The sequence below is a fragment of the Toxotes jaculatrix genome, chromosome 10 (genome assembly GCF_017976425.1).
Source record: "Toxotes jaculatrix isolate fToxJac2 chromosome 10, fToxJac2.pri, whole genome shotgun sequence".
NCBI lineage: Eukaryota > Metazoa > Chordata > Actinopteri > Toxotidae > Toxotes > Toxotes jaculatrix.
Genome location: NC_054403.1, coordinates 23,906,514 through 23,933,065, shown reverse-complemented (window position 1 = coordinate 23,933,065; position 26,552 = coordinate 23,906,514). Strand labels below are relative to the sequence as shown.

The 26,552-nt window shown below is 41.1% G+C and overlaps 1 protein-coding gene across 1 annotated transcript in view; it reads left to right on the top strand.

Moving 5' to 3' along the window:
• Nucleotides 1-5,568: 5,568 nt before the first annotated feature.
• The window catches only part of fstl5 (follistatin-like 5), a 124,319-nt gene continuing 103,335 nt past the window's right edge, over nucleotides 5,569-26,552 (top strand). Inside the window, exons 1-4 of the mRNA XM_041047709.1 lie at nucleotides 5,569-5,710; nucleotides 6,722-6,797; nucleotides 7,690-7,831; nucleotides 14,089-14,119. Of these exons, the coding sequence (XP_040903643.1) occupies nucleotides 5,569-5,710; nucleotides 6,722-6,797; nucleotides 7,690-7,831; nucleotides 14,089-14,119 (391 nt within the window). The remainder of the gene's footprint in view (nucleotides 5,711-6,721; nucleotides 6,798-7,689; nucleotides 7,832-14,088; nucleotides 14,120-26,552) is intronic.

Here is a 26,552-nt window from a genome sequence, read left to right as displayed (position 1 = left end):
AAAATCAGTCCATCCACCTCCTAGATGCAGCAGACTCAATTCCTGGTCACATCCTGTTGTTTGAAGAGCAGCTTACAGACTTGTGCGGTGTGGGCTGCAGCAGTCCTTCAGAGGTGAGATCCGGAGATCTAGGCGGTGTCCAGGGTTCGGTGGAGGAGGTCAGGCCCTAACATTCTTCTTCCAGCCTTCCTTAAGGTTGGACATATGACTTGAAGAGCAAAAAAAAAATACCATTAGCAATAAGTAAAAAGCAAACAGACTAAAGCAAACCTTCAACATGACCTCAGATCTTACCTTTGGTTGCAGCTCTCTCACTTCCTCTGACTAATTTCCCCTGACTCTGGTGTCTGCTACTTTCACCTCAGTTCACTCATAATGGAACTACAGCAGCTACGGAATCATTTAAGCAGAATTTATGGTCTGTCCAAAGTTGAACATGTCTTCCTCGCTCTGTTTCTTCAAGCGTCTCCTTGCTGAATAACCACTTGAATAAGCCAGCATTACAGATCAAGTTGTGTTGCATTTGAATTTTCCTGAGACCGTCTCCTTTTGAGGCATCACAAGTGAAGAGCTGGTAAAACTTTGGTTCCAACAACAGAGTTAACAAATGGTCACAGTCTGTGCTTAATCAGCACTTGAGCTTCAGCAGGCAGAAAATCAGACCATCCACCTCCTAGATGCAGCAGACTCACTTCCTGTTCGTGTCCTGTAGTTTGAAGAGCAGCTTGCAGGCTTGTGCGATGTGGGCTGCAACAGTCCTTCAGAGGAGAGGTCCGGAGATCTAGGCGGTGTCCAGGGTTTGGTGGAGGAGGTCAGGCCACAACATTCTTCTTCCAGCCTTCCTTAAGGTTGGACATATAACTTGAAAAGAAAAAAAAAATATCATTAGCAATAAGTAAAAAGCAAACAGACTAAAGCAAACCTTCAACATGACCTCAGATCTTACCTTTGGTCTGTCCAAACTTGAACAACAACAGAGTTAACAAATGGTCACAGTCCTGTAGTTTGAAGAGCAGCTTGCAGGCTTGTGCGATGTGGGCTGCAAAAGTCCTACAGAGGTGAGGTCCGGAGATCTAGGCGGTGTCCAGGGTTTGGTGGAGGAGGTCAGGCCACAACATTCTTCTTCCAGCCTTCCTTAAGGTTGGACATTTGACTCAAACAGAGAAAAAAAAATCATTAGCAATAAGTAAAAAGCAAACAGACTAAAGCAAAACTTCAACATGACCTCAGATCTTACCTTTGGTTGCAGCTCTCTCACTTCTCCCGACTCTGGTGTCTGCCGCTTTCACATATTGTTGTGGAACAGTCCAGAGCATCCATCCATGCAGGATGTAAGGTTTTCTGGGAGTCATCTATCCATCAGTCCATTAACTTGAAACTTCATCACATTCCAGTTCTGTATTGCCTGTGGAACTCCTCTTCAGCATGTTCTGCCATGGTCTTGTGATCTTTACAAACCCTTCCACAGAGGCTCAGCAGTAATTAGCAAATCCAATGTCCTGACATACATGGAGACAGTCTGAGAAGACGCTATTGTCTCCTATTGCACTTCACACCTTTTGCAGACTAACATCAACAGCCTGACAGCTCCATGTCATGGGCTCAGAGACAGAAAAGTCCAAATGTAAAGTGTAAAAAAAAAAAAAAAAAAAAAAAAAAGTAAGGCTGTAGATGCCTGTTGACAGGAGGGTCTGACTTATCAAATGCCTAATTGTTTTTTTGTTTTTTTTTAATAGCTGCCTGTGCTATTTGTCTTTCCACACTTGAGACTATAGTCACAAGTTCAAGTTAATTTGTCTTATTTGAAGCATTTTCTCATGTGACATAAGTGTTGATATATATCACTGTATATTCTGCCAATCATCTGTCTGCTTTGGAAATTTGGTGTTTAGGTCAATCTAATCTGCCAATAAAGGTAATGGGGAGGGGAGAGGCCAAAATCGACCATATTAAACAGAGACACAGGGCCTACACAGGGCCTAAACAGCCCCAATGCTGGGCCCCCAGATCAACCTCTAGCAGGCTGATTAGAGGGAGGGAGAGAGACAGAGGTGTGAGTGCGAGTCTGTGTGTATGTGTGTGTGAGACAGAAGGACAGAGACTGTCACAGCAGCAGAGAAAGGGTAAAGTGATGGCACGGTGGCCGAGCAAATACCACATACCACATACCACATACCTCTTGAAGACTCGGACAGCAGCCAGGTTGGAAGGATGGACAGGAACAAATTCTCTAGGAGGAAAAGTTATGGCACGGCGGCCAGACATCCCAGCATCAAAAAACTGAAATCCGCATACCTCGTATGGCCTCTTGATCCCATGTGGTCAAAATCGACGAGCAAACAATAATCAAACAAACAACCGCCCGACCAACACAGAGAGAGACAACCGATGGCAGCCACACCGGATGGACAGGAACAAATTCTCTAGGAGGAAAAGTTATGGCACGGCGGCCAGACATCCCAGCATGAAAAAAAACCGAAACTTATACCTCGTATAGCCTCTTCATCCAACGTTGTCAAAATCGACGCTACAATGCTGAAAAAGGGTTAGGGTTAGGGTTAGGGTGCAAGTGAGTGTGCAAGGGAGAGAGTGACAGACGGGCAAACGGTCGGGCGGACAAATAATTATGGCATGGTGTGTGAGACAGAAAGAAAAAGAGGGTGAGACAGAATGGCACAGTGGCTGTGTGTGTGTGTGTGTGTGTGTGTGTGTGTGTGTGTGTGTGTGTGTGTGTGTGTGTGTGTGTGTGTGAGAGAGTGAGTGAGTGAGTGAGTGTGTGTGAGTGTGTGTGAGTGCAAGAGACACACACACACTCACACACACACCCCAGCAGCAGAATAAAAAAAACTTCACTTACAATTAGTTGATTTTTTTCTCATGCTGATCTCTTTGTGGACCTGAAAGAAGAAAAAGAAACAGCTCAGTCTGAGTCTGCAGGTCAGAGCCAGTTCACCTGTGAAGACACGGAGTGGACTGATCCTGTCCAACACTCGCACTCTGTGGACATCAGTTCACTGACTATTAATCCATCTGCGTGAAGCTTTATACACGCACACCTCACACTGATCAGGGAATAATAATTTCTCCTGCTGTGATTGAGCTAATGGAACATTCCTGTCATAGTTATTGATCGTATTGAAGACTGTGATGTTTGAGTGAGGATGACTGTGGTGAAGCTGAAAGATGAAGATTTTCAAACTGACTGCAGGTGGTTTAGAGATCGGCAGCACATTCTCTTCACTGAGCAGCGTTTCACAATCTTTAAATATTGTTAATTGATTAAATTCTGCTCAACGAGTAAAACGGAAAATCAACTCTGATAAAACCGATGACGGTATTTTACCGTCCGAGATTCACTCAGAGCGAACCCCCGCCCTCGGCTTCACCTTTACCCAGGCCGCTGCTGCACCTGTGAGCCAAAGCAGCAGGTGCGCTCCAGACAGCCACAGTCCGCGCGCACTGACCTGCAGTTCTGGACTCTAATTTAACTAATAAATGTTTATGTGGGTAAAAACTCTGAGGACTTACAGGCCTGTCTCCACATACCCCTGATAACCGGAGCACGTGGGAGGTTGAACTTAATTATCTCTGTGCGGCTGCGCCGCCCCGCGTGTCATATTCAGCCTTAATGTTTACCACACGAACCACATCCCGGTCCAGAATTTAAATATATCAAACCACCAAGACTTAAGAAATATTTACTACAGAACCTGGTGAGCTCCACCTTAAAACATAACCCCAGGGGACACCAGCGCAACCTGGCGCCGTAAACTGTGGCTGTTTTCGGAACCATATCATTGGCGCGCTCGTCTGAAATCGTGGATTGAAATGTTGTGGGTACTCACTTTTCGTAGAAAGTCCAGAAAGCCGTTTCCAAGCCGTCTGTCCACGGTGAGCGGTGCGATGGAGCGTGTGCGCGGGCGTGAGCACAAAGTGGCGCCTGTGGCTCACCTGGTGGAAAGGCTCGGGCCCTCTGTTGCAGCATCTGAAGAACAGAGATTCACAGGCTGACACACCTGGTCTGTTTCCCTCCCTGTGCTCGCACTGTCTCCATACTCACTCAGAAACTCGGTGGAAGTCTGCGTTCCGCGCACACGCGCTCTCCTGTCCTCCAAACCGGCGCGGTAATGGCGGCGCGGTAATGGCGACTCGGTGCAGCTCCTGGTGGTCGCAGTTGTACCGTGGTTTAGCTGAACTACGAGCTGAAACCAGCTCCAACGCTCGGCTCAGCGTCCGGTTTTATCAGGTTACACTTTGACTCAAAGTCCCGAGTCTTCACCTGATGAACAACAGTATTTCACAGATTTAAATAAACTCACAACTACCGTCTCCGCGTCCCCCTGTTTCTAGCGTCCTCCCGGCATTCACCTGCCCTTTTTAAATCCCACCCCTCTAACAACCAGGTGAGTCGTCAACTCTGATTGGCTGACGATTGGCCAGTGATAATTGAGCCAGACCATAATATCACAGGCCATGTATTACGAAACAAAACATAGAAACTAAACTACACAACTTAAGAAAAAAGTTGAATACACCTCAAATACACAAGACTTGTGTCTACATTTTAGAGTTTGAATGGTGTTTCTAGGTGAAAGTATGCCAGAGCAGTTGATGTTTGAAAAACACTGAAAAATTGCGACTTTTTTGACCTCGTCCCATTCATTCTCTATGGGAATTTTTTTTTTGCAGTTTTTCACGAATCATGTAACAATAGTGTGCGGTGCTACACCCTGCACCACTAATGAAGAACCTTCTCTGTAGCCTTTAGTAAGATAATACACTCAGATGTAAGTTAATTACTTACACGTAACTAAAACTAATTCAGTCTAACACAACAGCCCATCAATAAATCCTACCTCATTATGTTCAGCTTTTGGTTCAAACGTTTAGGGCTACAAACAACGGTTAACGAGAAAATAAATGAATAATGTACCGATTATTGTTAATCGATTAACAGTTGCTCCTCTAATAATGTATATGGTTAAAGTTCAGTCTCACCACAAACTTAGTGTATGGTGTTGATTGTTCTAGTCATAATAGCAGTTTTGCTTTTGTTTATTTTTTCCTTCAGTTTTGTATTTGTTTTTCTGTATTAAAATTTCTATTAACAGTAATGGCGCACAAGATGAAAAGAATAGACTCAATGACAAGAAAATAAACTCTTCAACCGGCACAAAAACTCAGAAAAACTCTACGTGCACTCTGGTTTGAAACAGAAACAATTTAAATGTGCATTGTTCAATTCACAGTAAAGACAGTCTTTGCCATTTTATGAGGAAAAGAGAGTCTTTGAATGAAATGAGAACAGCATAGTTGGCAGTTTAGAAACTGCCAGTAATGATTTAGTAGTCCGTAGGAGTAGAGCTGGAAAGTTATTTGTACGTTTTGCAGTTGGGACTGATTATGAGTTAAGTGTCTGTGAGAAACTGTGTTGTATGATGCAGTTAAACTTCTTAAAACTGTGCATATGTCTCTGTCTCTGACACAGCATCCTGCAAAAGTTAGTCCATTAATAACCCATTTAACACTGGGACGCCGCAAAGAAGTTGATTGATTGTCCTAGCAGATATGGTAATCCACCTCGTGTGGCTAAAAGACTGTGTTAGCAGTGAAGTGGAGCAGCAGCAGCTGCAGGCAGGGTTCCTACCTGGATCTGGAGAGTTCAGAAAATGCATAGAGAACGAATATGATCGCATTAAAGAGGCAAAAAGTAAGACTTTTAGTGCCACATAGCACAAAATGACCATAATATGTCTGCAGGGGACTGGTAAGGTTGTTGATCATTACCACCATTTTAACAATTACTGTGCCAGGTTCAGAGATCTTTTGAATTTCTACACACTTGCCTGCCTGCTGGATTATCAAGGCACTTTTAATACCCCCTCCCTGCCACACCATCAGAGACAAAAGTGAGGGACTGGCATGACGAGACATTTCATCTACAAAGGCTAAAAGCTTTGCTTGGAAGGAAAATGGGCTAACGACAAAGTCTTAATGCAGCAACATTAAGATAATATGTTGCATATGACTTGTACATTAGTTTCTTTGCAGATATTTCCTTTGAATATTTGCTCTAATTAGCCCTTTTGTTTGTGTCATTTGTGAAAATTTGACTTTAATGTTTCTCCGTGCACCTTGGAAGTAGGTGCAGCTGTGCCAGAAACCTTTACTCCTCTTCTACTTTGATGTTTCTATAAAGTCAACGGTAGGAGCTGGATGGTTTGTTGCTTGGGCTGGTGATGGGTCTAATTTGTGTAGGAGGAGACTCTGTTAAGTTTGTCTCAGAGTTTCACTAGAACTTAGATTTTTAAATGCCAGTGTCAAAGGTTAAATGAAAAGGCAGAAAATTCAGAGTTGAATCTGGCAGGCAATTACATTATATATTACATGTCCCAGCGGTTGATATTTGTTCTTCTAACTGAACTTTATATTTCCATCAAGACAGACCAATTTATTCAGATCTGCTCAAGAAAAAGTGTTTGTTTCACATGTAAAGGGATGGAGTTTCAGAGCAGAAAATGTACAGGTGTCAGGCAGCTCAGGGTGGTAATACAAGTCACGTAAAGTCACAGAAGTAAAGTTTCAATGTTCCCTCTTTGTCCGGCACGTCACAGTGACATGTCACTCTGCTAGCGCGACCCCCTGACCTCCGGTGAATAGCAAGTGGGCCCACAGAGCTGCCACGACAGTGCCATTGTTGTCTGACTCGGTGTCCCTCCAGAAGAACAAGGAAGCAGGGTCACCATCCTGCTGTCAGTCATCTCCCTCCGCTGGAGGATGATGAGCAGCCACTGGTGGTTTGAGACGGCTTAGGAAGTACAGCTCAGTGTGCGCCTGTAAAAATCAACAAGTCAAGTTGAGTCAAATGTATTTATACAGCTCCTCTAACAAAGGGGATTTTTGTGATGTGCTGCACAAAGAACCGAGGGCATAAATACAGATAAAGATGTGGGATAAAAATAAGAAGGAACAAACGCATTGCAGATTTTAACAAAAAGCTTGTGTGCGTGTGTTTGCGTACTTGTGTGTGTGTGTATTTGTGCTAAAGCTTGTCCTCCTCTCACATATCCTCCTCTCTGTGTGTTTCCTGCATCTTAACTTCCTAGAACATCACTATTTCTGGGACGCACACATTTTCACAGGGCATGTTTTTTTTTTCCCCCCCACAAATATGGTTTTGTTTAATTCATGTCATGCAAAGGTCAGACTGGTTTTCACACAGCGTAATGAATAATTGAAAATGCAGTTATGTTGGAGATGAAAAGTGAATATTCTCACTCCCTTAAATAAAAAAAAAAAGGATAAAATTTGGGCGGCATCTCTGCGAGGGTGTAAGGAAACTGTTTAAAATGTAATCTCTCCGCTACATCACAGTTGCTTGACTTAGACACTCAGCCTAATTAATCCAAAGCCCTCACTTTAATTGCCTTAATATATTGGCTCTTTGTCTTCTTTATTTTGATTTTCTCATGACGTCTATTTCCCTGTAATTGATTCAAAAGGAGATCTAATCTCCCTCGCCGAGTGTGGGGCATGTATTGATAGCTTTAGTTTAAACCAGCGACAGTTTTGCGGTTCCCATTTTCTACACTAATTACAGCGGGTTTGATGTATTGTCTTGGCCAACCAGAAGTGAACCTCCAGAGTGTTGGAGAAGAGTACTCACCATTCTTGTTTGGTTTTTGACAGGAAAAGACCAATGAAGACAGCCAGGTGGTGGTCGGCGGCAATTTTACTGTTGGGGCTTGCTGTGCTCGGCACCGACGGGAGACCCAACAAGGAAGGATTCGGGTCGCCGCCCTATCGACCAGTCGTGAGATTCCGACACAAGGTATTGATCGACTTCTCTTTTCATTTGCTGTCTGTAACAAGAGAACTATGTGCTTTTGCCAAGTATGAAACTAATTACAGTGGCACTTTTCTTCCTGCATCAGATGACTCTCCTGTGGTTGTTGTTTTTCTTCCCACTGAAAAATACTTGATGAATCATTATCCCTCCCCCTGTGCCAGGGGACTGTCTTTTCAAAGACAACATCAGATTATTGCGAGGCACAGCTGAGCAAAGATGAAAATGAGCTTTGGATGAAGTGAGGATGTTGCGTGGCATTTTAGCTGAACATTTAAAGTGAAAGATGTAACCGAATGCTTATTGATACAAAGCAGGACCCACACGCGAAATCTGCTGCTGTTATTCATCTTTCTCACTGCGTCTCAAGAAAAAAGTTCTGGTTTTTCTCCTCTAAACTTGTAGCATACGCTTGCTTTATTTTCTGTGATTCGGTTCCAAAACTCCAGAGTAACAAAGATGGATCAATTAGAGCCAGACTGGGAAAGAAATTGACTGCTTTGGCAGACGGGGACTTGAGGAAAGTGTTTTGTCAAGAGGCATTAGTCAGATTGTGGCCCTTCAGTACACATTTCCCATAAGCCCCCTTTGAAAGTCTGTTCACACAGTCTGTAAACACATCTCCTCTCCATCCAATCCAAGATAAAAATTAGCAGTGACCTGTAAAAATAAATAAATAAATAAAATAAAATTTAGCTTTTTAAATCAAGGCATCATCTTCAGACTAAATATTGCATTTGAAATTTGTTTCAGTCGGCATAAGTCACGTCTTCACAGGAATGAAAGGCAAAGATGGTGGTACTAGAGGATGGGTGGGGTGAGAGGTGGTTAGAAAGAGAGGGAGGTGGAGACAGAGGGAACAGATGGTGGGAACGTCATAGGACTGTATCAGAGTTGAGTGAGAAGCTGGGAGCGATGCAAAGCTGTTGCGTCGACACAATGGTCAAACACGTTGTGACCTTTCAAACAGTTTATTCAGGGAGATGCTTTCTAAATACCCGGGCTGCAGAGATCAGCCGTACAAGAGCTACAGCCCAGTGCAGCAGCACCACCAGACCTCAGTGCTAAAACACAGAACTGAATCAACATCTCCGACAGCGTCAAACACTGAAGATTATAGGCGTCGTAAAAATAGACTTTATAGTGGAACGGCTGTGTTGGATTTGTATTAGATTGTACAGGTGTACCTGATAAATGTGTTGCATTATAGTACTGGCTTAAAAACATCTTGATGAATACAAAACTCACAGCTTTAAGAGACTAAGACACAAATCTTCTAGGTGGCTCTCCCAGTGTTGACTTTAATCTCTTGCCCCCAACGTAATCCTACGTTTCACTCGTTCACCTTCTTTTGTATGAAACAAAGTGTAGTTTCTTTTGTTTGAGCTAACTCCTTTTGACTTTCTCTCCTTTTATTGCCCTGTTTTGGAACCAGCATGACTTTAATAATTAAAGTAATGTATGTCCACATGTAGCGGGAATTTGACGAGAAGCTACAAAAATGATGTATGTGCTTTTCCGCTCCAATGAAATTAATATGCCAGGCACTGTGATTACATCGCAGAGGAATGTCATTACAGCATCTGCATACCATTACAATTCGTCTTGTGAGAGGACAGAGGTAAACTCCGCTCATCTATCTGCCTGTCAAACGGGGCTGTGGAAATTTAGAGCCCTTTGGTGAAAAATGGCCACACCGCAAGCCCTTCTCCAAAGTATGTCATTGGCCTTTTTGTTGCTTAGAAAATTCTCTCCACTGTTGGATAGATTGCAGAAACTCTTGGGTCATCCCCTTGTCAATACAGCTGAGTGAGCAGCGTTAAAGAACAGCTGTTTCAAAAGAGATACTGTATCAAAGCAGCACCAAGTTTTGGAACATGGCTGGCAGTTCAGATTTTAAATTGTTTGTTTAAATTGTGGTACTCTTTCAAAGGGCTGTAGGTAAATGAGAGTCCATAATTACAAATGATGACAAATACTCATTTCATAATTTCTGGGTTGCATCACATTTTTAATTAAAACCTTGACACATTCATCGTGTGTAAGGAACAGCGTGACCCAAAATATTTTTTATACAACATAACTGCGTTCATTTCCTCATCGACACATCCAGAGCAGTGTGCTTTTCTTCACGCTGTAATACACCAGTGGCTGTGCTAATGCTGTGCCTTTTCCTGTGCTTTGAAGGACAGTGTTTGACAAGGGTAACAGGATCGGATACGACCTTATAAGCTTTCCTCGCAAAGACTTCAATCACCAGGAGGCACTCGGCCATAAACAGCTGGTCACATGTTCTACCCATAATTCCCATGGTATTGTTTCATAAATTCACTGTGAAATCCACCACATGGGGTCAGGTATAGGACACACATCCTGTCCATCAGAATTCAGCCTTAATTATAATTGGTTATAATGAGAATACCAGTCAGAGTGATGGTGACTGTTCCCAAGCTTCTGTAACATGAAGATCCTATTTTATACCCTCTTATTCCACTCATGCTCTTTCCCGATGAGCCGCACTGTAAGAGTGATGGAGAGGCTCGACGTGTAATTTGTGAAATTTGTTGAAAAGTTGTCAGGCTTGCTTGACACGAGGGACAGAAGCAATTTCTGAGAGTTTGTCGCTCTGACATCGAGCTGTTATGTCAGGACAAACAAAATGGAGGCAAGGACAACTGTGTGCAAAGCCCCGTCTATCCAGCACCGGCTTGGCCACATGGCAAATCTAGATTAACAGGGGATAAGCGGAGGGGGGGAGAGAGAAAGAGAGGGAGAGGGGTGGGTGGGCTAAATGAGATTGAGATAAAGAGACAGAGAATGGGAGAAAGAACAAGAATATATCACAAAATTCACAAAAAAAAAACAACTTGATATACAGTAGCTGCTGTTAAAGCTGCAACAGGCAGTGTTAAATGTGACTACTGTCAGTTTTATTTCCACCTCCCTCCTCCTCAGCCGGTCAGTTTTAGCCCCAAACCTTGTCACTCATCTTGATGAGCTGTCTACTTTCAAATGGCAGCCAGCCTGAGGCTGAGGTAACCAGCCTCTGTAAAGTCTCCACAGGGGTTGAATAAGCAGACACTGTATGGAGTCAGTCTGCTGAAACAAGACGTTGATGCCCATGCTGGTGTAAACCCAAGTTCTTCTAAGTCTGTTCGGCCGCATGCTAGTCTTTGCTGTTGTATAGCTCGTAATTTACTGTGCTTTATCTACTGTTTGTTGACTGACAGATTTTCTGCAGCTAGCTTCACCTTGCTGTTATGAGTCGCTACAAACACAGCTAACCACAGGCCACATATGGCACACAGGAAATAATAAGACTTTATTTTTATAGTACTTTTCAATACAGATAGCAAAGTGCTTCACAGAGGTCACGGAAGAAATCTTCAAAACTCAGGGGAACAGGTGAATTCAGGTGCCAGGCTTTGCAAGCATTCAGGCCATAAATGGCCCAGTGTTGTTGTTTTTTTTTTGTTAAGTGATGTAAAATTTTGACCTACAAGAGCACTTGCCAAAAAGCTGCTTAGTGGTTTATAATACTACAAGGACAGCTCTGGACAGTTATCATGGTGCAAAAAAAATGTATTCTCTTTCTCCATGATTTCACAGCAAACAGAAGCACAGTATTACAGAGTGATCTACCGGGAATATGCTCTTGTGCTTATTTGATTTAGTTCATTCCTAGATGAAATGGCATTGGCCTGCGGCAGTAGTTGAGCCAGGTTCAACTTTTTTGCTGGATGCCTTCCGTTTTTTTCGTCTTTCTAGAGCTGTCTGCTTCAGCACTCTGTCCCAAAGCTTTGGTCACATTGAAGTCATTGAGAGCAGTGTGGGGTTTTTTTTGTATAGGATGTAGGGTATTGTAGTGTATTTTCTACTCATTTGTCATACAGATATGTTACATTTCACAGTTATGTGTTGTAAGTTGAAGTGTACTTAGACTCTTATGGTGTGGACGAGTGTGAGATGTGAAATCCGAAGCGGTACAAAAGAGGACAAGGAGAAGGGTGGTGTTTTTAGAATGAGGGGCGACTGAGAGATAAAGCCAGAGAGAGAGAGAGAGAGAGAGAGAGAGAGAGAGAGAGATGTGGGCGGTCAGCCAGCTAGCTGTGACAGGGGCAGATGAACCACGGGGTGTACAGCTGTGTGCTTCACTGTCCCCAGAGTCTCAGGGCAGCAGAGACAGGCCTGCCAACGACCCTGGGGAAATCACTCTCTTCAAACAAATGAAGTGCGAACACTGTCTGCCATATGCAAATAAGCACCATTTGATATCTTCCCTACCTGTAGTGCAGTTCTAAATGTCACCTCCTCTAGAGGGTGGTGGGGATACGACGAATGTCAGAGTGCCACAGGTGTTTTCTGTGATTTGTGCTTAGTGGGTCGCTAGTCAACAATGTTTTGTTAAACATCCACAAAGGTGATGCACAGACAGCTTTTTTACCAGATCATGATCTTTAACTTAGCGGTCTGTTAGTTCATGGTTTCACAGACTGATTTCAGCTTATTTACAGCCAGGACAGCTGCTTGGCTTATTGGATGGCAGTGACTTTGGTCCAGATTGAAATGTCCCAGCAGCTAGCGGATGAATCCTACTGACTTTGGTCAGTAGGATGTTGTAACGTGTTTGTGACAGTTTAGTAAGTAGGTGTTGGTATAGATGGCATGATATTTTCTTGTCAGTTTTCTGCTGCAGTACATGAGCACTAACAGTTGTACTTAGCAGCAGTCTGGCTGCCACAGGAAGTCACTACATCCAACTTAGGAATTGTTAAACGCATGTTACTGCTCGTGTGGGTGTTCTTTCCTCTAACAGGGGTCTTATTAGCATCGGCAGTTATAAATGCGTGTACAGACTCAGTACCATCCTAATGAAGGTATGAGAAGGACAATATAGAGAGAATGGCACAGGCTAGCATCTCTGACAGGGGATACAGTATATATTAACCAAAATACATGACCTGTACATATGGTTTTGACAATAAAGTTGACTTTGACTTTGATACAAGGTGAGCTGAATTATTTTTTTACAGTCAAAATTATTATTTTTTGCCATATCTCTTGGATACAATCAAATTTAAATGTGTAAAATTCCTTTAATATATTTGATACTCTATTAATTGACTTGAAAAAAAAAAGGGAAAAAATATAGTATGCAGATTTCCTGGGCAAAACCAGGACTTGAGCTATCTACTATTTTCATCTGGCAGTCAGGGAATGCTGTTCATTACTGACAGCAGACCTGTTGCATTTTCTTTATAACACCACCTTCCTCGAGCTGGTAGAGACTGAATTTTCTGCACAAGTACGAAAAGGATGAGCTATGCAGATTTAACTGTAGAGAAATCAAATATTTATGCTTCTTTCTCTCATATTCATGGTTTGTGGAGAGCAGCTACTTAGAATAGTGGTCCTCATAGCAATGTTTTCTACTACTGTCACCATGCATGCTTTAAATGCATCTGATTTTATAGTGAACCTACATAAGGGGTCACGGCTATTTGCTCTTTTTTTCATACGTCTCTGCACTATGATTTCTGTAGGCTCCGTACTTTTTTTTTTTTCATCCAATGCAGTTCAGTTACATTTTGGTTAATTTTAAAAAGAAAGTAAAAAGATGAATAAGGTAACAGAAAGGAGGAAAGACAGCAGTCATGATGGAAACCAGTAGGACAACAAGAAGATCCATAAATTGCTTGTATTGGAATCAGAGTGAGAGGAAAAATATCCAAAAAGATGAACAGGGAAAAAAAAAACAATAAAAAAAAACAAACAAAAAACACACAAAATAATTCAAATGCCTGTAGTATGCAAAATAAAATCATAGGGGACATGACTATGCTAACCAGTTGATGCATTAATAATATTAATATTGTGAATGTGACTGGGGCAAATGACCACTTAACATAATGGCACATTAACGTCTGACTTATCAGTGCAGCATATGTTACCAGTGAAACAGGCCACACTACATTGCCTCAGACTAGTTCTTGTGGTCACAGTGAAATCCCTGGATCTCTACGTCACGTCTTCACTGACATGTGAACTCAGTTGAACACTGAACCATTTACAAAAAGAGCTCACTAATGTATTCAGTGGCCTATAGAATACAGTTTCTGTGGTACAGGCACCAAGGATTTCACTCATTCAGCTAAATGAAAACAGCTTTCTGTCACATTGTTGATGCCATGATCTTGTGGTTTATTATAACTGTGGTCTCCTTTCTGTTTTTCTTCCGGCAGGATGGGATCCCTGAGAGCTTGAGGATAAAGGGTGAGTTTCCATTTCTCATTCCTTCCTCTTCCTTCTTCTCCAGTGACATGCAAGCATTGGACATCATGCAGCTCGGGTATAGGATTGTTGTTTGATGAAAGCCATAGCATGACTGAAGCTCATCTGCTGTGGGATGTTTTGGACTACCTGTGGCATAAAGGATTTAGGTATTTTACTTTTTGATGGAAAGCAACAGAAAACTGATACATAGAACTGATTCTGGCTTTAACAAAAAGCTCTACGTTAGAAAACCCATTCGGATCGCAGCACTCTATCGTCTTTTCTTTCAATCAGTTTATTTGGTTTAACAAGAGGATATCTCACCTGATAATCACATTTTAACACAGCCAGCCAACCCTTACTCTGGTCTGCATATATCGAATTCCTATACCCAAGAGCTCTTATTATAAGGGTGCATTTACATTAGATTTGCAGCTGATTATTTTTATTATCGATTGATGTGACAGTTTTTGGCTTGATGAATTGAGTTGACACTGAAATGTCTTGTTTTATCCAGCAAGTCAAAATGTAAAGAGATTCTGTTTGCTGTCAGCAAATATTCACATTCGAGAACCAGTAAACAGTGAATTTCTGGCATTTTCGTTTCCAATTACCAAAATAATTAATGGATCATCACTTCAGCTCTACTTTATATCTACAGTTAATGCCTGCATTCACAGCGGGTCTCAAGCAAAAATTTCAACTTGTGCCAGATTCCCAAATATGAGGAGCAGTGACTTTTCTTAGTTGTATATCATTATAAAATTGAATACATTTAACTTGTTTGACAACTGGAAGCAATTTGGAAGAGTCACTTTGGGTGCAGGAAAATTGCGATGGGCACTTTTCACTATTTGTTATCATTTTATACGCACTGTCTGCCCAACTCTTTACACAAAACTGTTGATTACTTAATAATTGATAACATAAATCAATAGATCATTTAATCCACAGTGAAGATAACCATTAGTTGCAGCTGTGGTTTGCACCACTATCCACAACCAGCGGCATCCATCGGTGTAGTGCAGGGCGGCGCAGATGCATTAATGCGCCATGGTCCTCCTGCTGGTTGACAGATGCATCTCATCTGTCAACCCATCACCTTTCTAATGCCTTTTTCTGTCTCCTCTAAACCAGAGTCAATGTCAGGCAAAAGGTGGTCCTGCTGCCCAACATGTCTGCCACTAAGTGTTTGAAAGGGCCGCTAAATGGACGTCTCCCCATTTTTCTTCACCAGGGAAGGTCGAAGCAGTAATTGTAGAGGGTGCATTACCATAAAGGGCGGCCCCAGCTGTCTGCTGTGATTCACTTTAATGCGCCATGTTCTGTAAGCTGAGAGGGGAGATCTCACTTTGGCCAGTTTTCAGCAAACTCATTTCCAGCCCCAATAAGGAGAAGGCAAGCGAACTGTAGAGAAAATCATAAATAATTCAAGCATCACCCTGTACATTGGAGGCTTCTCATTATTACACAACTGAGGTCAATTTACCATTAAAACTTCAATTTTACAAGCCACGTCACAAGCTACTTTTTGAATGGACATCGAGCAAGCCAAAATGAGTGGAAACACAGGAGCAGCTGAACAGAGTACAGTGAGTCATTTAAAAAGGTGCAAAAGAATTCCTGGTGGAGAATAAGTGGGGATTCAGAATATATGAATACATTCATTATAGTTCTGGGGCTCCGCCACGTCCATAACTTAAAGCAATACCACAATCCACATATCTTTTTAAAATATGTGCCTGTCTGAGGTTTTTAACATACTTTGCTCCCTCAAAATCTAAAACCGGTGATAGTCTGTTCTATTGTAGGTTGGTGTATTTGCTCTCAGTTCACCCCCACCCAGTGTTCAATTGTCTGAGGCTATTATATTCGCCCTGTTTGCCCTATGATAGACTGCTGTCCCGTCGAGGGTGTACCCCACCCAGTCTTTTACCTAATGTGTGCTGTTACCCTGCACAAGATGAGCGGTGAATGGATGGATATTATATTTCTTCATTTAGTTTAGACAACAAAAAAATAATTATAGAGGGAACGCGGCGGCCTATAAACCCTAACTGAATGTCAGCATGGAAGAGACAAAGACAGACAAATGCCAACCGGTTTCCAGGATGCTCTGTAATTGGAGTCCCAGAACGAGCGTGTGGCACACTAACCGAGCTTGTTATGCAGGCTGCAACAAGACCTTGGGCTGCCGGTGAAATGCAATTTTATGGAATAAATAGACTGATTTAGCCATATGAAATACCTGATGGAACTTACCATAATCTTACCATCCTTATTGCATGTCAAAAAAAAGTGTCAGTGGTGGCAAAACTGTTATGAAGGATGACTTGTGCTGGCATGGTACACAACTGAGACACAGTAAAACTCCATCGTAATTGCTGGCATTTACAGCCCATGTTCCGTGTTGCAAACAGTTGCTATTTCAAAGAAGAACACATTTTTTTATGTTCACTTATATAAAGTAAAAAAAAAAAAACTTGCTTTTTTACTAGGTTCCTTATAGTTAGGATTGTCACAATACAACTACAGTGCATTATTCTTAACCTCAACATCACTGAGACCATTATTAATGAACTAAAAGCTCAAATTCAAAATGTTTTTCGATTGGTGTGTAGTGGTTAAACTAATCTTCACAGGTGTGGTGTAGCGTGGTGAAACACGACACATTTACTATATCTGGGGACGCTCTCCATAATCTGCTTTGGAGAGAAGCTGATCAGGTGTGTCAGGTCACACCTGTCCAGTCCACAGTGCCAAGGCACTCTAACTTCATCACTTCAGTAAATAATGTGTTTGTGTTCCCATTACTGTAGCTGGTTGACCAATGACATTTTCACAGCATGCTAACAACGGTGAGGTGAAACAGCTACAGAAATGTAACACTGGATCCTCTGTCAACGTGCTGCATTGTTGTGTTCAATTGCAACAGGTTTATTATTTACATAACCTAGCAATGAGATCAAGAAAATTCATATTTATTTAAAAATGTGATCTCAGCAACTTTGACAGTGGCGTGATTGTGCTGGTTTGAGTATTTCTGCTGATCTCCTGGGATTTTCACACATAACAGTCTCTAGAGTTTAAACTCGGAATGGAGCCAAAAACAAAAAACATCCTGTGACCTTCAGTTCTATGGACCGAAATGTCTTGTTGGTGAAAGAGGTCAGAGGAAAATTGACTGACTGGTTGAAGCTGACAGAAAGGCTACCCTAACTCAGATAACCACTCTTTACAACTGTGATGAACAGAAAAGCTGCCCAGAATTCACAGCATGTCCAACCTTGAGGTGGATGAGCTGCAACAGCAGAGACCACATCAGGTTGCAGACCTGTCAGCCAAGAACAGAAATCTGAGGCCGTAATGGACAAAGTCTCACCAAAACTGAACAGTTGAAGACTGGAAAAAAAAAACGCAGCCTGGTCTGATGAATCTGGATTTGTGCTGAGGAATGTAGATGGTAGGGTCAGAGTTTGGCATCAGTAGCATGAATCCATGGACCCAGTCTGTCATGTGTCAGCAGTCCTGGCTGCTGGTGGTGGTGGTTTGGGGAATGTTTTCTTGGCACACTTTGGGCCCCTTAATACCAATCAGCCATGGTTTGAATGTTACAGCCTATCTGAGTATCGTTACTGACCATGTTCATCCCTTCATGGCCACAGTTTACCATCTTCTAATGGCTACTTCCATCACGATAATGGACCGTGTCACAAAGCAGTAGTCTCAGACTGGTGTCATGAACATAACAATGAGTTCAGTGCACTTTAGAGCTGAAAATCAATCCACAGCATTAAAATTCAGTGCTTGGTGACAATGGTACTTAAGAGATTTCAGCAGGGAAAAAACTTATAGCTTGTTATCGGTATGTTTTTAATACGTTACTATGCTTTTGTTAATATTTTTAGGATACCTATAAAACTGTGAGCCAGACTTTATTTAATACCATACAAACCCAGTGTTTTAATCAAATTTCTCAAACTGGAGGGCATATGTTGACAAGCGTAGGTTTCTCGAGTAACCGGGTGAAGTGCAGACTTCATGCATGTAAATATGGCCACTGAACAAAGATTTCCCCACAGACAGGCTGCAATATTAGTCTTAAATAACAATCGAACATCCTAGACTATTCCCATTAGTGCGGTACAGCTTTTCAGGTTTGAACTCTGCACACGAGCAAACATCTTGTTTTGTTGCCTGGCACCAATGTTTATGTTCCCCTGATCTGTGTCGTCTCCTATTCTTTCATATACTGACATAATATATTAATTTGTATGCATAGCAGTTGCCGTACCCTCGCCAGACCCAAGCCCATAGCAGCAGTGCATTTGAATAATTCAGAGGCTGCAAACACCAAGCTCTAAATTGTATATTAATTCTAAAATTACACACCACCCCCTGGGCCCGGGTTACACTTTTAATAACTCGTCACAGCTGTATGGAGGAGCGGTGAGCACTGCGTTGAACCGCACTTTTCTCAGACAGGATTATTGCAAGACTCCCTGTTGTTCCATATAGCCTTTCACTGTTTGGCCACAATTTAATTTGTAAAAGCTTTCATACAGTAGCTCTTAATCAAGTTACTGTAGATTGTGTGCAGTCCTTTTTTGGGCAGGGAAAGAAGCACTTTTTAAAGTCAGGCTGTGGGACTGCACTGCAGTATCTGCTTATGAGCACCACTGACAGGCTTAGATGATTTGCCGAGTTCAAAAAAAAAAGAAGGGCCTATAGGATTTTCCTCTTGAATTCCCTTAGGACTTTCTGGCTAGCTTTACAGGCCACTTATGCTCCTTGACCCACTAAGCCATAAGAGGACAGTTGTGTCTGTCCTAAATACTGTATGGTACAGCTTCTCACCTCCTCAAGGGAGAAAGCCAGCTACACCTTTCATGGTCACACCGTACTTCAAAGAGTATTCGGCTGTGTTTGCACTGCAGACCATCACGTTCAGTTTTAGCTTACTGTTCAAATCTACTTCTTTTTGTGTTCAAACTCTTGGCTATGGCCCATAAGTTATCTGATACCAATATGGGCTGACAGCAGCATCAAAAACACGCCCATGAAAAGATTAACACAGTATTATATTATGTTGTCCGCCCATTATTCATCAATTCTCTTCTTAAACTAATCATTCACTGAGTATGAAAGTGCTTCTAATACAGGCTAATACTCTACACACGTCATGATTAGCATCTGAGAGGAAACTCGCAGGAACTTTGGTGGTCATCCTACCTGCTCGTTAACTACTTTCACCTGTGTCCCAGGTGGAGGTTCAGTCCCTAATTAGACGACTAGAATATAAACCAGCAGGACTGTACATCGTGTGAACCATAATTCGAACTACAGAAATGCTTCCTGCCTGGGCACAGACTTCTAATGAGCTGCTATCTGTGAGAAATTATTGTTCAAATAGTGTTTCTTTAAATGCAGATTAAATGAGAGTGCTCTGCTGCTCTCACCCCTGGATACACATTTTAAATGGTAAGTTAGCTGTTTGACTGCCTTTGCTCTCTGGTTTAAAGTCAAAGAAATCTTTTTCACCAACACAAGAGTGCATCTACTTGTGTAGTTTTGAACTGCTCCACTGAAAATTAATGGAAGGCAGATTTTGTGGACTTATAACATTTGATTTCTTTGAAAACCAAATGAGCTTAACACTCCAGTCCTGTTAATCAGTTCTGATGTAGGAGATTCGCTTTTACTTCCTGGGGGAAAAAAAACCCTCTGGTTGCTACCAGTAACTTTCACCATCTTTACTTTTTATTTGACAGATTTTTATTCTACAGATTTTGAATCCTGATTGCACAAAAGGATCAAATGATAGTTGTCTGGCTCTTGGCTTTGAGGGAAAATTATTCATGCTCATAAACACTGACTGACTTTCCTTGGCCATAAGAATAACATTTATGAGCCGTACTGCACAATGCTGTTATGGCATGCATATTATTTTCAGGTCTTTGAATTGCTTAATGAACTTGCAAAGACCGTTAAACTGCTTATTTGAAAATAATAACACACACAAGGGTAAAAAAAAGTGTTTGATAGGTGTCATGGAGACCATCAGCACTGCCAAAGGAAGCATGACGTGCTGCGCACTTGGCAAGATAAACAATATTACCATCAACACTCATCTTCAGCATATAAATGACTCCCAGGATGTTGATACCCATAATTTTTGGCAAACCATATCCTGAATATGTAGAATTAAATAGAGTGAGACGAATCTAATTGAGATTCATCAATAATTCTTAGTGATCTGCATGAACCTGTGGTACTTACAGTGGATAATGATGAAAGCTTGGCAGTAGCAGTGCTTTTTTTCCATCTGAAGGTCAACATTGTAATCATGGGAAGGAACATTATCTTGAAGGACGGTTCCTGCTCTCAGCCAAGATTAACTTTAATGTACCTTTTATCTGAATGGCAGGACCACATCAATGTCCAAACATTAAATAACTCCATAAAAAAAACTTTTTTTTTATTTTACTCTGTTGTACATAATGTCAGAAAATAGGATGAATAAAAGAACAAATTCTGAATTTCTCAGAAGTCTTCATGCAACTTTTCCTAGAAGCTTGACATTCATGGCCTCACAGCAGTGACAACGGCCTCCATACCTATAACAACATTTGGGGTAAATTCAGGAAGCATGAATACCATAGGTCTTAGTGACTCTAATGCACTCAGATTCCAGCTCTTTCAAGTCTCTTTTTTGTTGCACTGTTAGTATCACGGTTTGTATGTTGAAAGATATAAAAAGTCACTTTGACTGACAGTACACTCTTGCTGTCTTGTATGGTCTTGTTCTCAGCAGGGGGTTTAGCTTATCACCACAGTTTGGGGGAAAAAAATAAAATCAACTGAAAGTTTTGTTTTCTTCTGTTCCTTCATGAGCTGAAATCTTAGATGGTTTTTTATGTATTTCATCATGGCAACAACAACAAAAAAACTCCTTTGCCTTTGCTGTTGTTTTTTTTTTTTTGTCAGACAGGAGCAATGTGTGCTTTAATCTCTTCACACACACTGTGTAAAGTGTTGTATTCTGCAATCATGTCCTATTTTTTTGGTGGCACTACATGTTTTTTCTTCTTTTTTTTGCCCTTTGAAAAAGGCCCGTATTGAGTTTAAACAGCATAGCTCTCAGAAGGCTATACAACAAAAGGCTTGTTCACCTCTCCTTAGCTTTTCAGCCTGGGGCACAGACCGACGACCATATGAGCTACGTCACAGAGGGGACATCCAATACTTTAAATTTACTCCTACTGCTGTTTGATTGTCAGGCACAAAAAAGCTGTTATTATAAATTAGCCTTCATCTTTTATTCAACATTAGAAGTTTTTTTCGGAGTAACACTCACAAAAGCACAACTGGAATTACACCAGGAATAAATTTAGATTAGGGTGTGTAAAATCAGTTTGTTTTGATTGAATTTTTAGGAGTTCCTCTTCTGAAAATTCTCTGTCCCTGTGTGGTCAAATAGTGTCTTAACCATACAGTCCTTGCTTCAGGGAAACAACAGCCGGGTGTGCATCATAGCCATTAGGACCATAAACTAATCAAACCTTTTTTCTAAAACCAAAAGCCTGAACTCTCTTAAACCTCTACATCAACCTAAAGAAGATCCTAAAATGAAGTATTTGATCCTTAAATATGGAGATACAGTAACACAGTCATCTAAAAACCATTACAACAGCACAGAAAGCAAATCCTAAATATGCTCAGCTTCGTGCTATTTGCCTACCAACCAGACAACTCACTGTAATGTGAGGTAGTAATGGGAGTAGCGTGGGGTGCTTACAATTAGTCGGCAATCTCTGATAAATGGGGTTGTTGGTGGAAACGCTCTCAGTGCTGCATCCTGATGTGGACAGAATGAGAGAGGAGCCGGGCCCACGTTCAGTCATTAGGCGAGGGAATGAAATGGGACGGAAAGTTGCCAAGTGGCTGCCAGGTGCTCTCATATTCACTCTGTAGCACATGCACTCAGCCAGGGACCAGCACACACACACATGCACACGCACACACACACAGACACAGACACACACACACACAGACACACACACACACACACACATTCTGCAATAGGGTGGAAGTAACACATTTCTTTCCGTCTTGTTACTGAAATGGAATACATTTTTTGTATTTTTCTTTTGACTCTTTTGAGTCTCGGCCACACTGTGTCTTCTAGAGCTTAAAAGTAATTAAAAAATAACATCTACCTGATCGAGTGGAGGTACAGAATTATTCAGTCAAAAAACTGGAAATTGTATTACACGTGCTAACATAGAGTAGAGACAGACATTAAAATCAAATCCTCCTCAAATATGTAAAACAAAAAAGACTACATAATCAGTGCCAGGGTTGTGGTTTGATAGCATTTCACTGAATCTAAATCCAGTATTGAATCAGCTTTTCAAATCTGAATCCTTTCATTCCCTGGTTGAATTTAATCAGGCTTAGCTTTTAACATTTGTAAGTAACTTAAGTTATAAATAACACTCAAAGATTCAATTAACGTCCGTAATCACATTTTGTCAGCTGAGAAGGCAGAAACACTACAGACATGAGTGGCAGCCTAATAATATTCACAGCCTGTAGATACAATCTGAAAAGGGAAGAGCAGCACAAGATGAGAAATGTTGATTAAATGCATCTGACACTTTGAAACAACAGCTACAGTGCTTTCTCCAAATACAGGGGATCACAATTCATACCAGGGGACTGCAGCTTCTAAAACTGCTATTATGTGATCAGTTGATCATTTAGAGGAGACTAATCACACTGTCTTGCTGTAAAACCTCCATCCATCTGCATTTGTAAGTTGCTTATGAAAATAATGTTCATCAGCTGTAGCTGATATCATCTGGTGATGACATTGGTCACTTCAACTCGGACTGTTTTCACTATTGATTCATCGCTTTTCTTTCTGATTGAATAGATTAATTATGCTGTTCATAAAATGTCAAAAGATAGTGAAAAATGCCCGTTACACTTTCCAGTGGCCAAATGTTACCTCTTTATGTACCTTGTTTTGTTTGACCAACAGTCCTAAGGCCAAAAATATTCAGTTCAGTATCAAGTACAACAAAGAAATGCATCACATCCTCACATTCGAGAGGCTGGAACAAGCAAATATTTGCTTAAAAATGGCAAACGATTATTTGATTATCTGAAATGTTGATAATGTTTTTGCTGTAGCCTTGATGGCTGCTTGCTTCTTGTTTCTACTGAAGGGGAAACTGTGCTAAGAGCTACATCCTGAAGAGGGCTGTTTTGTGCTGGTACGCGTGGGTTGTTATTCAAGCTCATTTTTTATAAATGTTTGGTCTTTGCTTTCAAGAATTTCACTATGAAATAACCATCTGAATTTAAGGCTTTTTAACCTTTTGTCAGATGAATTCCTTGGATCTTTCTTTATTTTGTACTTGTGATGACCTCTTTTTGTAGACCAAACCAGATGGATGGATTACCAGTGGAACATTTGCATTGGCTTTTGGGGTAAAAAAAAAAAAACCCAAAATAATCTTTTTAGTTATACATAGAAATATGTACACATGTTGCTCAACATGGATAGTCTCCAACAATTTTCACTGTATTTGAGCCAGTATAGTTTAAATAGAGAAATAAAATTTTACAACACCTGAAATCGCAGTTGAGAGTTTAATGGGTGTAATTCATGAGATAGAACAAAGTGTTTACACAAGTAACGGATCTTATTTTCTGCATAAATTGAAAACCTTGTGGGGAAAACAATGATTTGATGTTACTGCAGATCGGTGTCAAAACGCCCTTAATTAATTTGCTGTGATTCAAAGTTGTACAATAGTTGTACAATAAAATACAAGAAAATCCATAGTTTGTGGGCAGTGTAGTTTGGCATTATTAGTCAGGTGTGGTATGGCTATTAATTGCCAAGTGGCTGCCATTGACAAGCTAGAGATTATCCCATGTGCAGTTTATTCATATAGTCTTAATTTGTATTTACAGTATGTGTTTTGTACTCTGCACAGTGGTTTGTGATGAATGTGTCAGGCAGCATTTTATGAATAAATTGAACGTGACTTGATTTGGGAGCTCTATTAGATTTCACAAGCACCCAGCACAATCTATTCATGTGATGTCAGTTGTGTTTGTTGAGAGCTACAAGATGAATGTTCAGTAGTAACAACCCCCTGTCCCGGATCTGCCTGCTGTACCTGCACTGAGGATGTCCTGTCTTGTTTAAAAATGTAACACATTTCCCACTTGCTGTGTTTCTCTATCCAACTCCTTTCCATCATACGTGATAATTCGAGGCGTACGCTGTCGGCATGTAGTGGCTTTGACCCTTGCACGTTTTGCTGTGGTCGTTTTTTCTGTAAGAGAAAAAAAGCATTTTACTGTTTAGTCATCTCAAATAACAGTTAAATGTTTAAAACGTGAATACAAATGCTTTCTCTTCACCACGTGTGTTATGTTTTTTATTGTTAGAAAGCAGAGACGCGGAGTAAAACTGGCAAGGTTTCAGATCAGCAGGTTGCAGAGCTCAGCTTTCATTAAAAAGGAGCAGGCCTTCCCCTTTATTAATGATACCAAGGATTTGTCCTCTGTTCACGTAGTTAGACTAGATTGAATTCATTAAACAAAACAAAAATAGCAAAAGAAAGAACAAGGCCACATTAATTAAAAGCAAGACAGGATCCGGTCCAACCATGCAACAGTAAAAAACTAGCTCTAAGATAATTTTATGTTTACCTAAAATCACATGGTGAATTATTATTGACTAAAAAAAGCCTGAATTTACTAAATATGAAAAAATGGCATCACAGATTTTTTTAAGACTTCACTTGTGTTTTGTGTTTTAGAGGAAGGACCATGGAACGGAGTCACTGAGGTGGAAGGAAAGTCATCAATGTTTTAAACGTAGTGGGTTACTCAGCTCCAAAGGGTTGAAAAAGCTCTTATGCCTCAAATAGCTTCTCATAAAATGTTCATGGGTTGTTTATGCCACCAGGAGTAAACGTGTTGTCACAAAGTGTTGCAATTAGCATATGATGGGGGTAGGAGAGGAAGTGCATTTCAGCAGGTGATAACACGACACCTTTGTAACATGCCGCTGATGGATACAGGTCTACACCTTGGAGGCAAACAGAAATGAGTCTTTGACTTGACATGCGTAAAGTTGAAGATAACGAAGCTACAACTGGCTGCCTCTCTGACACCTATTACCAAAAGACAACAATTTATTTTTTTTTAACCAAATGAGGATGTTTGCCAAGAATACTTCCGGTGAAGTTGCTGCATATATTTCCATATTTCAGAACGCGGGTGCTTTCTAAATTGACAGCTGAGTGTGCAAAAATGATTATGCACATTTACACTTTACATACTATACATGGAATAAACTTAAGCTGTGCAAACTTTCCATGAGACACAGGAGCTATGCCCTTTTAAATGTGTTAGTAAACCCTTGAGTAGCCTCTCAAAGTAAAATGTGGAAGTCAGAAAAATTGCTTCAAGCTTAATTTTCTTAATAGAGTGCATCCTTTGGTAGTGCAGTTGGTTTTGGGCATGAATTTGAATTGATAGCCCAAGGATAACAACACTGAGCCAAAGAAAATGAAGTGAATAATTTTTCTTTTTTGAATAAATCAAAGCAACATTTTTACCCACTGAATAGCATGTAGTTCAGAAACTGATTTGACTTCTAACCTCAGATTATGATGTGTTTATTCTTATGTGACAGTCCTATTACATGGGGGTTGTCTGCTTAATCAAAACGCTGTTTTGATGGTCACAGGTTTCTTGAAGTGTCTCCAGGAAAAACTAAATCACTACTTATTCCCTTATTGCAAATCTGAAAATGAATTGTACTTTGAGCCATTCATGTTATTTCTCCATAAATATTCACAAGTAATTCATTGTCAAAAAATTGGTGACATTCAGGAGCTCACTGCTCCTGAGACATTGCTAATGGTCAGTTTAATTCAGTGATTGTTGGAGAAAACCCTGGGTGATGGCAGACTGAACGATGTCAGACCTTTGGCTGTGCATACATTATACTTTTTCTTTGCATGACAACAGGTTGGCTATAAATACACTGAACTTCTGCTGCTGTGTATTCCAGCGTCTGCAGCTCACACAGCCTCATGTACCTGCTGAACGTCTGCTGACACTTTCAAATAGCTTACTTGAGCGAATTGTCAGCTGGTGTGAGGGAATGTGGCATTGTTGATGTGCCACATAAAAGTTTTAGTATTGTTTTAGTGGTTGTTTATTCTGATTTGCATCCCCTTGTTCTCCCTCATGGGCCTTGTGGACCAGCTTAAATTGGTGCACCGAGTGAGCTCAGAGCCTCTGACTGTTGTTTACCACACTCTGCTCTCTCCCGCAGGACTCTGAGCTGCTGTAATGGAAAACATCAGATGGGTACCAAACGAGCATTCTTAGTTTA